Genomic DNA, 15486 nt, shown 5'->3' with positions numbered 1-15486 from the left:
ATTGTTAAAAACCAATCACAATTTACTCTTACCTTGAGGTCTTTCCAACTATCTAGGAGTTTAGTGGCCAGATCACTAATGTCCACTGTTTTATCTGGCTGCTCTTGACTCCTCTCACTTTCCACATCAGATACACCTTCCTCTTCATCTTGGGAAGGTGTTTCCATAGCAATAGGTTCTTCTAGCTTTGGGCCATTACTTTCTTTGGCCTCAGCTTCATGCTCAGCCTCTGGTTCTGAGGCAGGCTGTTTACTGCAGTCCACTGGAGTTTCAATGTCACCCTTGGTTGGAGGCAAGTGCTGTGGAGTAAGTTGCTGTGGTTGCAGTTGTTGCGGCTGTGATTCTTCATCTTCTTCCACAGGAGCATTTTCTAACTGGTCAAGGTCTTCTTTGCCATCCTTGCCTTCAAGCTCACTGGTAGCATCAGAAATTGCACTGTCCATACTATTTTCACTTATAATTTTAAGTCTACGAAACACAAGTTTCTTTGGAGTATCTGTGTCAGCTTCAGTGTTCAGCTTAGTAGAAGGATCAGGTGTGTTGAGTGGTGTGTGCGCACGTGATGTATTCTCACTGGAATAACCATCACCTTCACTGAAGTGGGGGACAGCAGTCTTAGTTTGAGACCAGCGCTGGATGATTGGAAGTACTTTGCTCTCCTCCAACATATTTTTTGTAGGAATAGGCAAATGTTCCAAGGTCTTTATAATCTGATTGAACATAATTTTGACAAAAATTCATCACTTTATACTGCCCACTTTATAAACCCCTGAATCAAAGGTTAGAATTTCATAAAAAGTATTTTTTTTTTGTTTTGGAGGGGAGTAGAGGGCCCACAAGGCTATGCAAAAGCTCAAGTATATAATATACATATCATCAGTTTCCTACAGAATTGAAAGGCTAACTGGGCTATAAAAGCTATCAAGACTGAGCCACGGGCAGCTACGTGGTGTAGTGGATAGAGCACTGGTCCTGGAGTCAGGAGTACCTGGGTTCAAATCCGGTCTCAGACACTTAATAATTACCTAGCTGTGTGGCCTTGGGCAAGCCACTTAATCCCGTTTGCCTTACCAAAAAAAAAAAAACAAAAAAAAAACCCTAAAAAAAAAGACTGAGCCACAAGAATGAAAGCTAGTTAAAGGGGTCATATAAAATATTTAATAATCTCATTCTAAGGTTCTGTGCTATGTGACAAACTCAAATGATAAACTCTATGCCTTCAAAAAAAAGTTCAAAAGTATATTTCCCTTTTCCCACCCTAGAAATAAAAAGAATTGTTTCTCAGAGTTAGCTGAGACATTTGGCAAATTAGGCAAATTGGTTCTCAGGGTTAGCTGAGAGACTTTTGGCAAATTAAAACCCTCAATTTCTTGTCTGTTTTTTTTAGATTTTTGCAAGGCAAATGGGGTTAAGTGGCTTGCCCAAGACCACATAGCTAGGTAATTAGTGTCTGAGGCCTGATTTGAACTCAGGTACTCCTGATTCCAGGGCTGGTGCTCTATCCACTGCACGACCTAGCTGCCCCAACCCTCAGCTTCTTACACTATAAAATTAAATGGTTTGGACTAGATAATCTTTTTATAAATAAATCAAGTTATATGATCTTCCATTTTTTTCCCCAGATACAGGCCGAGAAATAAAGACCATTCCTCATTGAAAAATGGTAAAAATTATAGTGTGGTAAATAAACAACTAATAATAAGAGTCTGAAACACCTGGGTTCAAAAGTCCCAGATATACCATATTTTGGCTATGTAACACTGGGGAAATTAACTCAGGCTATCAAGGTTGGAACAAATGTTTATCTATTTAGGGAAAGGGAATACTCTCACAAAAATTTCCCTACCCCAGTGAAAACTATGGGAACAAAACAAAAACAAAAGCATTCATTGATTGACAAGACCCAATTGTTTAAAATCTATACTTGTGGAGTAATAGGTGATATATACAAGAAAGACGAGATGTTACGTTTTTTATATTGCTAGCAAAGTTGACATATAAGTTTATCATTAATAATATTTCATATGCTCCCAAGTGTACAGTGGATTTAAGTTCATACCTCCACACCTAAAAAATTATTATGGAGGTATTAAATTGTCAAAATTGGGTTACATAGTAAAAACCTCAATAAAAGTAATAATAAAAAATTAAAGAGTCAAATATTAAATAATAAGAAGTAAAAATTATTGACCTCTTCCTGTAGCTTCTGATTGTTTCCTCGACCATCACCTAGCTCTGCCATCCAAATCCAAAGAAGAGATAAACCATGGCATTCTAAGAAGGACTTTAAGCAGGACTGAGACTGGGTGTTCTTTAAAATCAAGAAGAAAAGAAAAGTCAAAGCAGTCTATAAAGAAATATTCTCACTCTTATTTGCCAAGATCTTATACAGTTACTTTACAAATGGAATCAATGGTACAAAACTGATTTAAATATAAAAAATTATAATATTATGATGTCATAAAATGTACTTTGGGAAAAATTACAATAAAACAATATAAATACAGAACATATGAAGGTTAACAAAATAACCGTTCAATTTTAAATGGCTAAAAAGTCAATTGTTGGGTTTTTTTAACCATATCTATCAATAAACTGAAGCAATGATGTATGCCTTAAATTAATTTTTTCATTTAGATTTTATTTTGTCATTCTTCCAAAAATAAAGACATAGCATGGTATAGTAAATAGCGACATGGCTTTAATGTCAGGGAAGACCTGAGACATGCTGTCCCAAACAGACATTGGTGAGTATGTAACTGGTATTTCATGTTAACATATTTTGGATAAGTTCAAATTTCAAAAAATTTGTTTTAAAATTCCAAAATATAAAGAAATTCACCTACTCCAGAGTAAGAATTAATCCACTTTTAATTTGTCTTGAGATAAGTAAATATCCCTATTGATACTGTAGGCTAAAAATCAAATCAAACCAAATAATCACCTGTATAAGCTTGAGACAGGTAAGTTTCTGCTCCAAAGTCTCAATTCTAACCATCAGCCTTGATAAACTAAGCACCTGGTTTTTATCAGAAAGGCCTTCACCATTTTCTAGAAGTGCTTCAAGTTCTCCATCCACCTAGTATGGAAAAAAAAGAAAAAACACTAGCTTATAAAATTTTTAATTTTTCATAAGTTATGGGAAACTAACTGATCAACAAATATTGATTATTTAATGTGGCATAATTTATGCTAGAAGTCAAAGAAATTAATGGCCAAAGAAGTAAATTAAATAGGTCCCTGTCCTCAAGGAATTTAAAATTTATGTAAGGCAAACCTGAAACTTCAAAAGCAAAGCAAATAAAGAAAGTTTAGATGCAGACTCTGACTACTACTGGAAAAGTCATAGAAGGTTTCAAGGAAGAAATAAGACTACATTCAGATTCTGGAGAGGTCATTCCATTTTAGGAGAGTGTGGGAAGAGAGAAAGAATGAGCAAAGGTAAGAAGGAGGAAGTTTGGCTGGAAAGAAAGGATATGTGCTGATTACAGAAAAAAGAAAGGCAGAAAAATATGAATTTCTAAGTACTGACTATGGCTAATAATAATATAATTTATGTGGGTGATCTTCAAAAACATCAGGCTAGGGAAATGAGGTGGTACAGTGGATAGAACACTGGCTCAGGAGGACCCAAGTTCAAATCTAGTCACAGACACTAGATACTAACTAGCTGTGTGAGTTTGGGCAAGTCACTTAACCCATTGCCCCAACCCCCTCCACCCCAAAAAAGAAAAAGAAGCAGATCAGTCTTGCACGGGTAATCCAAGATAGATTTAGAAAGCAAGACTAACTCTAAGAAGGGTTATAAGTTTTGGGGAAAAGATAGGAGATTTGCAAAGTAAGGGAGAATTATTTGTGTTCCTGGTAGGAACCTGGAAATCTTGGACAATCAGGCTCTGGCAATACCACAAGTATTTTTATATTAAGAACCAAAGGGGTAAACCTAGTCAAACTATCAAGTAACATGCCCCTACAGAGAGGCAAACAGCACCATAAAACAAGCAACTTAAAGACCTAAAAAAAAAAAAGGCAATTGAAGATCTAAGATCAATATCTAAGTGATAGAAGTTGTGAAAATCTGAACACCAGATTGCCCAACTACAAGAAGATTACAAACAAGAGGAAAAGAAACCAGAAAACAAAAAGAAATCGTGAATTCCAGACTCCTTTAAATCAGCAACTGAAAGCAAAAATTTTTAAAGGTTGGGGGGAGGGGGCAGCTAGTGGGCACAGTGCTTGGAGCACCAGTCCTGGAGTAAGGAGGAGCAGAGTTCAAATACAGTTTCAGATGCTTAATACTCAGTTGTGTGACCTTGGACAAGTCACTTAACCCATTGACTTGCAAAAATAAGAAAAAGTTAAGGTGACACAAAAACAGTGCAAAATAAAGGATTACATAATAATCAAAAAGTTTATTCTATTGAGAAGTAAATAAATCAGGGGAAAAAACAAACTCGCAAAGGAGGAAGATATGGATTATCAAATGAAAAACAAAGTTTTCACACTGTCAACCTAAAGAACAGTCATGTCAAGTGAGGTTGATAAATTAGCTTCTCCACAAAACTGCTAAGTGGTAGTGCCAGATAAGAGTTATAATTGTTGAATCAAACACTTCACAGCTGTGTACAAATTACTAGCAATATACTCCAATAGCTTTCTTTGTATAAACTTACACATCAGTGAGCATGAACATTTCCATATACAAAGCAAAACAGAAAAAAAAACACAAGAGACAGTAAACAAGTTGTGAGGTTCTATTACTCAATTTTAAAAGATATACATTACATCTTATTTAACATGATAGTACACTTCTCAACTTCTTTCCCCTCTGGTGAATTGAGGGTTTTATACTTTTTCTCCTTTTCTTCCTATGTCATGACATTTATATCAAAGCATTATGTATACCACCAGTGACCCCTGAACCCTCCAAATGAAGGACAAAATATGCTTATATACTTTATAGCAAGCATTCAATAGCTTGTATCACACAAAAAAGGAACTTATAAACTCTTACCAAAAGACCCCAAATTCTGGCTGAGTAAAAAAAGATGCACCCCAAATACCAGAATTGTACAAAGAATTTTATCTACTCAATACTGTACAAGCAATTAGAAAATGCTATGATAGGGGCAGCTAGATGGTGCAGTGGATAGAGCACCAGCCCTGGAGTCAGGAGTACCTAAGTTCAAATCTGGTTCAGACACTTAATAATTACCTAGCTGTGTGGCCTTGGGCAAGCCACTTAACCTTGCAAAAACCTAAAAAAAAAAAAAAAAAAAATAGAGAATGCTATGATAAATACTGTCTTTGTTGATTATCTCAAATCCTTGAACTAATTTAATTTCTACATGCATAGCTTATCACACAGTATGCACAATGAGTTATTAAGAAAATAATAAACCTAAATTTAGGGAATGTACTGAAGGTTCAAGTGGAAAACTTTTCTCGTCTAAAAACAAGACAGCAACAATTAACAAGAACAATTAACAGAAAATGGAGTAATTCTGGGCAGTTAAATCCACTATGGTTTTGCTGATTCTTATTAAATGCCATCTTTGCAAAGAGAAAGAACAATGAAACAATACAGATCTATGATTATTCCCACTTAAGAAGACCAAAGATTTTTTTCTTAAAGTTCATTTATAGACGAAGTCTACAGCCATTTCTACCAAGTCTCAAATTAACAGTTGATGCAAGAAAACACTTAAATTTGGTGAGTAATGGCTTTTCAGATCTAGAGTAATAAAAAACAGATTTGGTTTCTTAGTGAGGCAACTTACTGCCATGCATGTTTGTAAAGGAAGACAAACCTAAATAAAGGAATTTCAGAGTAGCTCTGAAGATCTGGAATTTCTCCAGGAATGAAAGATCTGAGTAAGAGTGGTACAAAATGAACTTCTGTGGAAAGGTATATAGAATTTTGTACTTTTCTAGAAGATAAACATGGTTGGTAATATGAAAATGTAATTTATTGATTTTTAAAAAGAATTTGATTCAATATAGCAAAATGCTACTTTATAATCTTCTCAACTATACAAAAATTATACAAGATTATATGTCTATGACTAAGAAATTATATTTTTCAATAATGCAAGAATTGCTGATACTGAAATAGTTTAAAGAAGTTGTTAGAAATATTTTTAAAGTAAAATTCAAACATAAATATTGTTCCTAGTAAAAATATTCCATATGCTTTTTATTCTTATTGGGATTGCATTGTCTCCCCCATAACAAATTTTCCTTATTGAAAATTACATAGTAAATAATAAAGAACATTCTAACCATTAACCTTGAAAAGTAAAGGTGATGGAAAAGACATAATGCCCAGAAAGGAAGCTTTTTGAATCAGTCCATAAACATGTGTATCTTGCACAAACTTTGAAATAGTAAGAAAATTAACTGGACCAAACAGGGGCAGCTAGGTGGGGAAGTGGATAGAGCACTGTCAGGAGAGTCCTAGTTCAAATCTGGCCTCAAACATTTAATAATTGCCTAGCTTAACTGTGTGAGCTTGGACAAGTCACTTAACCCCATTACCTGAAATAAATAAAAATTAAGAAAAAAATAAAGATTCCAAATATCCAATCAATGAGAAAGCCTATAGCTAAAATTACATTAAAAGACTTAGATTCATGGAACACAATGATCTCAGAAGAACTGAGTGATTCAAAGGGATATAAAAGACATGATAGAGATAAACATGTTGCCACATGCTAATAATGATTTTCACTTAGTGAAAAATTTTACTGAGATGAAATATAATAATGAGATGATGATGATGGTGATGACAACGATGATGACAATGAAACAACCTGGTCACAATCTAAGAATGAGACAGTTAATTAATGAGACAATAGATAATGCTACCACAAGTGCTATTACCCTTGAGATACTTAAAGAATAAGAGGGATAGTGTTACAGGAAACTGGTCAGATTCTCAAAGTGGAATTGATGGGAAAGCAGAGATAAGAGACTTATAAAAGATAAGGTACAGATGGGGTGTGAACTGCCTAGATCAAGAGAACCCAGAGTCCTTCAAGACTCTTGAGGTAGATGTTAAAATGGATACAAATCCCAAGACCTACACTTCTGCAAGATATTTGCTAAAAGGATGACTATTAACAAAAATAATTAAGTGTTGTAGTGTCCTCAGCTCCCATCTCAAAGTCAAGCTTTTATACTTGAAAATTTATTAAATATTTTATACAGGGGAGAATGGAGGGTTAGGACACAGAGAGTACCTTGTCAGACTGACTCTGAATTTGCATCAATAAGTCTACTTATGAACATTTGCCACCTGGGCAACTAGAAAATCCAAGACAAATTTCAATATTCATTGAAATCTCACAAGAAATTAAAGAATATTTCCCATAGTGGTCAAATCAAGAGATATTAAGCACTATCCCTTCTTCTGACAATATGTTCCATATTCCCTTTATAACTGATTATCAGTGAAACTCTTGGATATTTTCTCTCATAACTCAGAAGCCATTTTCTCTCACCCTGCAGCAGTATGTCATCAATTAAGACAGTACTAATTTGTAAAAACAAAACTGCTGTGCTTGAGACATATTCAAATTTTTTTAAATGTTTCCTCACAGACATAGTCATTCAAGGGTAACAGACTAAAGCTCCAATTCATATGTACTTCCTAAAATTCTTAGGAAAGTCACGCAGAAATCAGTATAGTGACTACAGTGGTGTATTTTCATTGATCTCCTCTAAGGTGACAGTAAACCTATGTCGGAAAGTCTATGAACCTCAAATTCATACTGTTAAGTAGAAGTTTACATAGTGTTTATATGTGCCAGGCATTATAATAAGGGCTTTATTTATATACTCCTAAAAATGTATTTAATGAGAAAAGCAATTTATAATTTTGTCTGTTTTCACTCTGGCATCTAATTTTCCCTCTAGGTTAATGTAATTGCAGTAGGGAGCAATGTTTAATATCTTTTAGGATTCATTCTGTCCACTTAATGTCCATGATCTAAATTAGGGCTGTCCAAAGTATATGGGCTACACCTGTCCCACAGTGCAATTTTACACAGCCACCTGTGGGTTTACCAAAAATTTTAGTAAACAAAACTGAACTACTGCAGAGCTCTCACTAAAATGGTAAATCAAAAATATATCGTCTATTGTTTCATAAAAACTTTTAAAAGTAAGGTTGGACAGTCCTGATCCAAATAAATATACATACAAAACCAACATCAAAAAAGCCCCACAAGTAAGATGAAAATGATTTGCTCAAATTAATGATGAAACAATGTTTGAAAGGTTCCTGAAATGCAAGGGACTCAGCTACCTGTGAAATGATCTCCAACAGTGACTAAAAGGATGCAAAAGTTGAGCTTCTGTCAATGTTAATTTCTCCATTATTGAGATATTCAGATAGTGTTTTGCTTTTTTACAAATAAGGAAGCTATTTTACTTATTATAAAAGGTTAAAGAAATGATGTAACACTTACAGAGTCCTTCTTCCTAGATCGCTCCTTCTTCATTTTTCCGCCAGCTGCACGAATACTGACTCTATTTTCTCCTCCAAGGTAACCTCGGCAGTTTGCTGAGCCACAGAAACATTTTTGAGCTTCTTTCCTAACAAAGGAACACAAGACATTAGCTTAATTGAATGAACAATAGAAAAATTTTAATATAATATTCAGAAAATATTTGCAAATAAATGCAAAACCTCATAGTCCATATCCTCATTTTTCAAAGTATTTAATTTATGGAAACTAGGTGGGGAACATGATTTCAACCATGGATAGTATTTGAAGAGCAACTGCTTCAAGGGGAGTTCAATCTGACAAGCAATTCTTAAACATCTACTATATGACAGGTATTGGGGCCAGGTGCAAGAGATATTATTCTTTCCCTGAGAAGTCATGAACATGAGCAACAGATAAATGCAAAGATATATTTAGGCTTGAAGCAAGCAAAAGCTTCCCAATAATATTATTATCCAAAGGTAGAATGAGTTGTGTTACCTCAGGTGGAAATAAATTCCCATTTGAGGTTTTTAAGTAAAAGAAATATGAACCCTTATCAGATATGTCATAGAGGGAATACTCATTCAGGCATGGGCTGAAAGGATTCCTTTCAATTTTATGATTCTGTAACTTTAATAGAAGAGCCATAGAATATTAAGAATTAAGAAATATTGGCTATTATATAATTTCTTTTTTTTGTTGTTGCAGCAATCAGAATTAAATGACTTTCCACAGCTAGTATCTGAGGTTAAACATATTTGAACTCAGATCTTCCTGATTCCAGGGTCAGTGGTCTACCCACTGTGCTACCTAGTTACTCCCTAATTTATTCTTATATCACATGCATGAATCTCTTTCACTGTAGGTTTTCCCCAATCATGAGATCTGAGCTTCTCTTCTCTTGTCTTCTTGAATGGCATTATGATTTTTTCAGTAAACCAAATCAAAACCATGAAATAGTCAGTCCTCCCTTGTTTCCTGTTTCTAATCATTGGCAAAATTTATACTTGCAAAATCATTCTTACCTCTCTATCATTTAATTATATCATCCCAGATCAGACTCTCATTATTTTAAACTTGGACCAATCCTCCTAACCAATTGTGCTATCATCCTCTCTGTACAATTTTACAACAGAAGACATATAAATCTAACTGTTCTCTGCTCTGGCACCACCATATCTGAACTACTGTATCAATGAAATGACAAAGTAGAAAAAAAAAAGTTGTACTTGCTTCATTTGGGACATACACTTATGTGTACTTATTCTTGCAAATGGAACAAGTTCAATTGTCTTGGGTTGTCTGTTTCTTTGATTCTGCATTTTCTCTAGAATATAATCTAACTTCCCCCGAAAAGTTTACTTTTAGAGGATTTCAATCCACTATCATCACACAAAACAGCAAAGTCAAAAAGAATCCACAACTTAATAAAAAGTAGACAACATGCTACATTAATAAATCAGAGCTTTGATGTAGCCATGTGGTTTTTCTCACAGAGGCAAAGAAGCCAATTCAACTGGGAAAAATGCTGGTTGGAAAATCTAAAAAGAGCTCTTGAAAATGCAAGCAGCCAACCACATGATTCATAGCATTCATACCTTCCTAAGTAGGAGCATCTCCAAGTTACTTAGTCTATTAATTTTTAACCCAGGAAAGAAAATTTAGTTATTCATAAGTTCTCCAAATCTAAAATGCATAGAAAAAAATATAAATAAGAGAGGAAGGAACACCAATTAGTTGGCATAGAATATCACTCAGTGGCCAAGAGATTATCACATTTATATAGCTTTCATATAATAACTAGATAACTCAGTTACAACAAATTGGCTTATTATAATATGAGTCCTGCTCCCTTCCTGCCAAAGACACTTAAGGGAAATATGCATGTATGCAATAGAAACTGCATGTGAACAAGTTATACAAAATATAAAAGCAACAGACTTGGTATGGAAAAATAACAAGATAACCAACCTCTCCTTCAGACTCAGCTGCTGAAAAAACATCTCACACAACACAATTTCCATGCCCTTGAACCCAGGATATATTCCACCAAAATAAGTTTAAAAAAATTTTTATACATACCCATATCGTTGAAACTGATAATCAAATGTTAACTCTGAACCTGAAGGAACCAATTTAGTGGTGAAAAAGCCAACCCTCAGCTGTCCATTCACAGTCCACTGAAAGAGTATGAGATAAGGGGGAAAAAATAATTTAAAAAGAAAATCATACTTTCACTTCTAAAATCTAATGTAAATAAGTACAAGACATTTCAGAATATAAACACTAGGAATCTGAGTAAAAAGAATTATCACATAATACAGGTGGTATTATATCCATTTTGCAGAGAAAGAAATTAAGGTTAAATGATTTGTGCGTTATCACACAGCTAAAAGGGTTTGGGGGTGAGACTTTTAGTGCTCTTTTCAATACAATACCCAATCTTCTACTAAAGCTTTGATACAACAGCAGCATCAATCTCTGAGTAATTTTAGACCTGTCTGATATGGAATACCAAGCCAAAGGAACAATGCTATCAATGGAGAATCATTTCAGTCAAAGCACTTATAAAGTGCCTACTAAGTGTGTCAGGCATTGTGTTATGTACTAGGGATAGAAAGACAAAGAATGAAAAAGTTCTACTTAGAAGCAACTTACCTTCTATCAGGGGTCACAAATAAACACACACACACACACACACAATAAATGTGAAGAGAATATATACATATTTAAATATAAGGAATTTTGGAAGGAGAGTTTGACTTGAAACTTCTTTTTTTTTAAAATTGATATTTCAGAGACATCTTGAAAGAAGAGAGGGATTCTCTTGTGAAGAGGGAGAGGGAGAGCATTCTAGACATAAGGGACTGATTATGAGATCTGAAATGCCATATTTAAGAACCAGTGACTGAAGACCAGTATGACTGAATCACTAAATACAGAAAGGAAAGCAATACTGTACAGACTTAAATTAAACATATTGGGACAAAATTATAAAGAACTTTAAGCAAAACAGATGAGTATCCATTGCACCCAAGAGCAAGGGTTCTTAATCTGGGACCCACAAATTTTAAAAAATATTCTGAATGTATTTTATGCACTTAAAAACATTCTGAGAAGAGATCCACAGGCATCAGACTACTAGAAGGGTCCTACTTGCACTGGAAAATACCATCCACATCCAGAGAAGGAACAACAGAATCTAAACACAGACCAAAACATACTATTTTCAATTTTTAAAATTTGTTTTACATTGCATGTTCTTTTCCTTCTCATGGTTTTTTCTCCTTTATCCTGATTCTTTTTTTAACAACAAGACTAATATGGAAATATGTTTATCTAATTATATGTGTGTGTGTGTGTATATATATATATATATAATCTGTATTAGATTATTTGCTGTCAAGGAGGAGGGGAGAGGTAGAGAGAGAAAAAATGTGGAACTCAAATCTTACCCCCCCAAAAATGTTGAAAACTATCTCTGCATGTAGTTGGAAAACTAAATTTAAAAATTAATTAAAAAAAAAGAATCACATGATCAGAGTTATGATTTAGAAAAACACTTTTACAGCTGTGTGGAAAATGGAAATGAGTGAGGAGACTTAAGGTAGAAAGAAAATTAGGAGGCTGTTGCAGTAATCTAGGCTAGAGGTGATAGACATATTGCAAGTTTTGACAATTGACTGGACATAAATGGATTAAGAAAGGCCAAGGAGTCAAGTATAACAAAATTACTACTGTGGGAAACTAGAAGAATGGAGGTGCCTTTGGAAAAAACTAGGGAATAACTGGTAAAAGGGAGAATATATAGAGGGGATTTAGAGTAGGGGAGGGAGGAGAAGGCAATGAGTTTAGTTTTATACATGTTAAGTTTGAGACATCTCTAGTAAAGACAATTTGAAACATATCAATTGGGAATGGAATTTAATCTCGGTGGAGGCTAGCTATATGGATCTATGAGATAAATTATATATAATTAAACTCACAGAACTTATAAACAAGTCAGAGAATAGGAGATGTGGGACAGAAACTTGGAAACACCAACTATCTATGGAAGATTAGTTAAAAATAGACTGCAACAAAATAGACAAGAATGAGAACCAGGTGAGAGTAATGTGACAAAAACTCAGAGAGATTATATAAAGAGAAAAGGGTAGAAGGTCTGTAATACCAAAATTACAGCAGAAAAGCAGAGAAGAAATGAGGACTGAGAAAAGACCACCAGATAACACAATATTAAGAAGGCAGCCTTAAAATGGCCATGAGGAAAAGCAAGTGAATGCAATGTGTGGTCATGTTTTTCTAAGGAAACGTGACAGAGTGAAGACAAAGGAGAGTTTGGGAGAATGAAAGGTCTTAGTGAAATTTTGTTTAATAGGAGAGAGAGAGAAAGAGAGAGAGAGAGACTGAGAGTTTACAATTGGCCTGGGATAGAGGGAGAAGGGAATGGTAACCAGAGCAGAAGTAGAGGGAATGGCTTTAGCATGGAGTAGGGTCATCTCACTGTTGGAGGGTGGGAAGGATATCAAGGAGTTTTGAGATGAAGAGTTCTGAACATTATGGGGTTTTGAGACATTAAAGTGAAAAAAAGGAACCAAGACATTGTGATGTTAAGGTCCAATACTTCTCACTGATAAATGGAAAATATATCAACATTTTATAAATTCATTTATAATTTAAATGTACTAGAAAAATCCCACCAATTAACTGTATTCAATACATTTATTCATTCAATTCTACATCAGGAAACATTTATTAAGAGACTATAAGGCATTGGAAACAAACAAACAAATAAATAAATCGACAAGAGCTCCAGACCTCAAGGAACTTATAGTCAAGTGGGACATACTATGTACATAGATAAATAAATGCAAACTAATATGAGGAAAGAGAGAACACTAACAACAGCTGAGAAAAGTGAAGAGTTGGCACATAAGAGGTAGCACCATAACCAATTATTAAATATTCTTTCTGCTCTCTGCAGAAACATTCTTTCTTCCTCCATTCTGGGGAACAAAAGGATAATAAATGAACCTCAATAGTACTATTAACATGCAATAACTGAATCAAATTACCAAGTATTTATTGCTGTGCTGTGGTGTGCTAAGTACTGAGGATGGAAAGGCAAAAACCAGACCCTGCTCTCAAGGAGCTCATAGTTCATGCAAACAACCATATAAAAACAAACAAGATACAGCCAGGATATATGGGAAATAATCTCAGAGTAAGTCACAATTATTAAGGAGGACATAGGATGACATTGTGTTAGAAAGGGGGAAAGAATTTCAGGCATGGGAATGTAAGTGAAAATAAACGGAATTGAGAGATTATCTCATACAAGGTTAGGGTCATTGGATTGCAAAGTGTTTGGTGAAACAGGTGGGTGTTGGGGAGCAAAGGATACAGCCACTGGAGTTTACTGAATGGGGGACAGGGAGATGGAGAACCTGTGACATAGGAAAATCAATTTAATAGTTTAGTGGAGGATGGATTATAGTGGGGAGATACTTGAGGCATGGAGAGTAACCAAAAAGTATACTGCAACAGTCTATGTTTAAGGGGATGAGGGCTTATACCAGGTAGTGACAGGGACAGCAGAAGAAAGGGGGCATAAATGAGTGATGTTGCAATGGTAGATTAGAATTAGTTCAACATGCCACAGACTGATATCATTAGTGAGAACAAAGGGTCAAGGGTGACATTTAGGTTGTGAGACTGAATGACTAAGATGATAGAGGTACCTAGATAAGAATAGGTTAAGTTAGGGAAAGGAGAAAATTCAGTTTTGTACATGATGAATTTTGAGATGTCTATGAGACATTCCATTCAAGATATCCAACAAACATCTGAAGATGTGAGACTGGAGGTCAGGGTTGAATAAGTACTTCTGGAAACTACCATATAGAGATAATTATTGAATACATGGAAAATGATGAGATTGCTACATGAAATAGTATAGAGGGAAAAAAAGGACCCAAGACATGAGACCTGTGAGTCTCTACTGGGTATGAACTGAAAGGAGATCCAGTAAAGCATACCAAATAGGAGTAGTCAGAAATACCTAGAGACAAGAGAGTATAAAGGAGAAAAGGTTTTGATTAACAGTGTCAAAGGCTACAGAAAGGTTAATGAGGATTGAAAAAAGGTCATTAGATTTGGCACTTAAGAGAGCGTTGTTAACTTTGAAGGTAATAGTTTCAATTGAATAATAAATTTTAAGAAGAGAATGAGAGAACAGAAATGGAACACCAATTGTAGAGGATCTTCTTAACTCTGGAGAGATCAAGTCAAAGTTTTTGGGTAAAATCTTGTGAGGTTCCCCATAAAGGAAGGTGACGTGTGGGAAGCTTTGGAAACTAATAAGCAGTAGAGAAACAAATTAGTGCAAAAGTCAAACAGATCAGTGATCTGCAAAATCAAGCTAAGTTAGGGATCAGAGTAGTAAAAGTCAATAAGAACCACAATAAAAATTCTAACATAAAAAATAACATTTCAATTTAGGAGAAAATTATATAAGGTTCACAAAAAAAAAAACACAAGGAATAACTGGTTCAAATTTGATCTATACTTTCTTCCACCAAATATTTTTCCTATCATCACAATCTTAGTACCAGGTCTTGCTGGTCACTGAAAGATGACCCCTACATACTTCCTAATATTGCACAAAAAAGCATCTTTTTGAAGTTTATCAGGTCTCTTTTATATTCCATACCCCAGAAAGTAAAAAGCTAGGAGAAGGTGGTAGGGATCTCTTCAACGGTCCTCCAAACAAAAGTATGCATTTTATCTCACAAGTTCTGCCTTTTACTAGGCTGTTGCTATTTTAGATATTCCATGATGTCTGAATTTTTTGGTAGAGGAACTTAACAGAGAAGGAAGTATAGTGGCAGGGAGAATAACTTTTTTCTTTTTCTAAAAATATCTCATTTTAGAAGATCTGTCTATATTTAGGTACAATCTATATAGATCAATAAAACAGATTGTGTGCCCTAAT

General features: G+C 34.6%; 1 protein-coding gene across 4 annotated transcripts in view; it reads right to left on the bottom strand.

The window, feature by feature from the left end:
* SETD2 (SET domain containing 2, histone lysine methyltransferase) overlaps positions 1-15486 on the bottom strand; it is a 118113-nt gene that overhangs the window by 68338 nt on the left and 34289 nt on the right. For all 4 annotated transcript variants that reach the window (XR_012470887.1, XR_012470888.1, XM_074197734.1 and 1 more), the window contains exons 6-10: positions 10575-10672; positions 8472-8598; positions 2945-3079; positions 2192-2311; positions 33-710 (exon numbers count right to left, since the gene is read on the bottom strand). Coding sequence is in view for 2 of the 4 variants with exons in the window: in XM_074197734.1 (XP_074053835.1) it covers positions 33-710; positions 2192-2311; positions 2945-3079; positions 8472-8598; positions 10575-10672 (1158 nt within the window). In the remaining 2 variants the exon portion in view is untranslated. The remainder of the gene's footprint in view (positions 1-32; positions 711-2191; positions 2312-2944; positions 3080-8471; positions 8599-10574; positions 10673-15486) is intronic.

This window comes from Macrotis lagotis, chromosome 8 (genome assembly GCF_037893015.1).
Source record: "Macrotis lagotis isolate mMagLag1 chromosome 8, bilby.v1.9.chrom.fasta, whole genome shotgun sequence".
Classification (NCBI taxonomy): Eukaryota; Metazoa; Chordata; class Mammalia; order Peramelemorphia; family Peramelidae; genus Macrotis; species Macrotis lagotis.
This window is presented reverse-complemented; position numbering and strand designations above follow the sequence as displayed.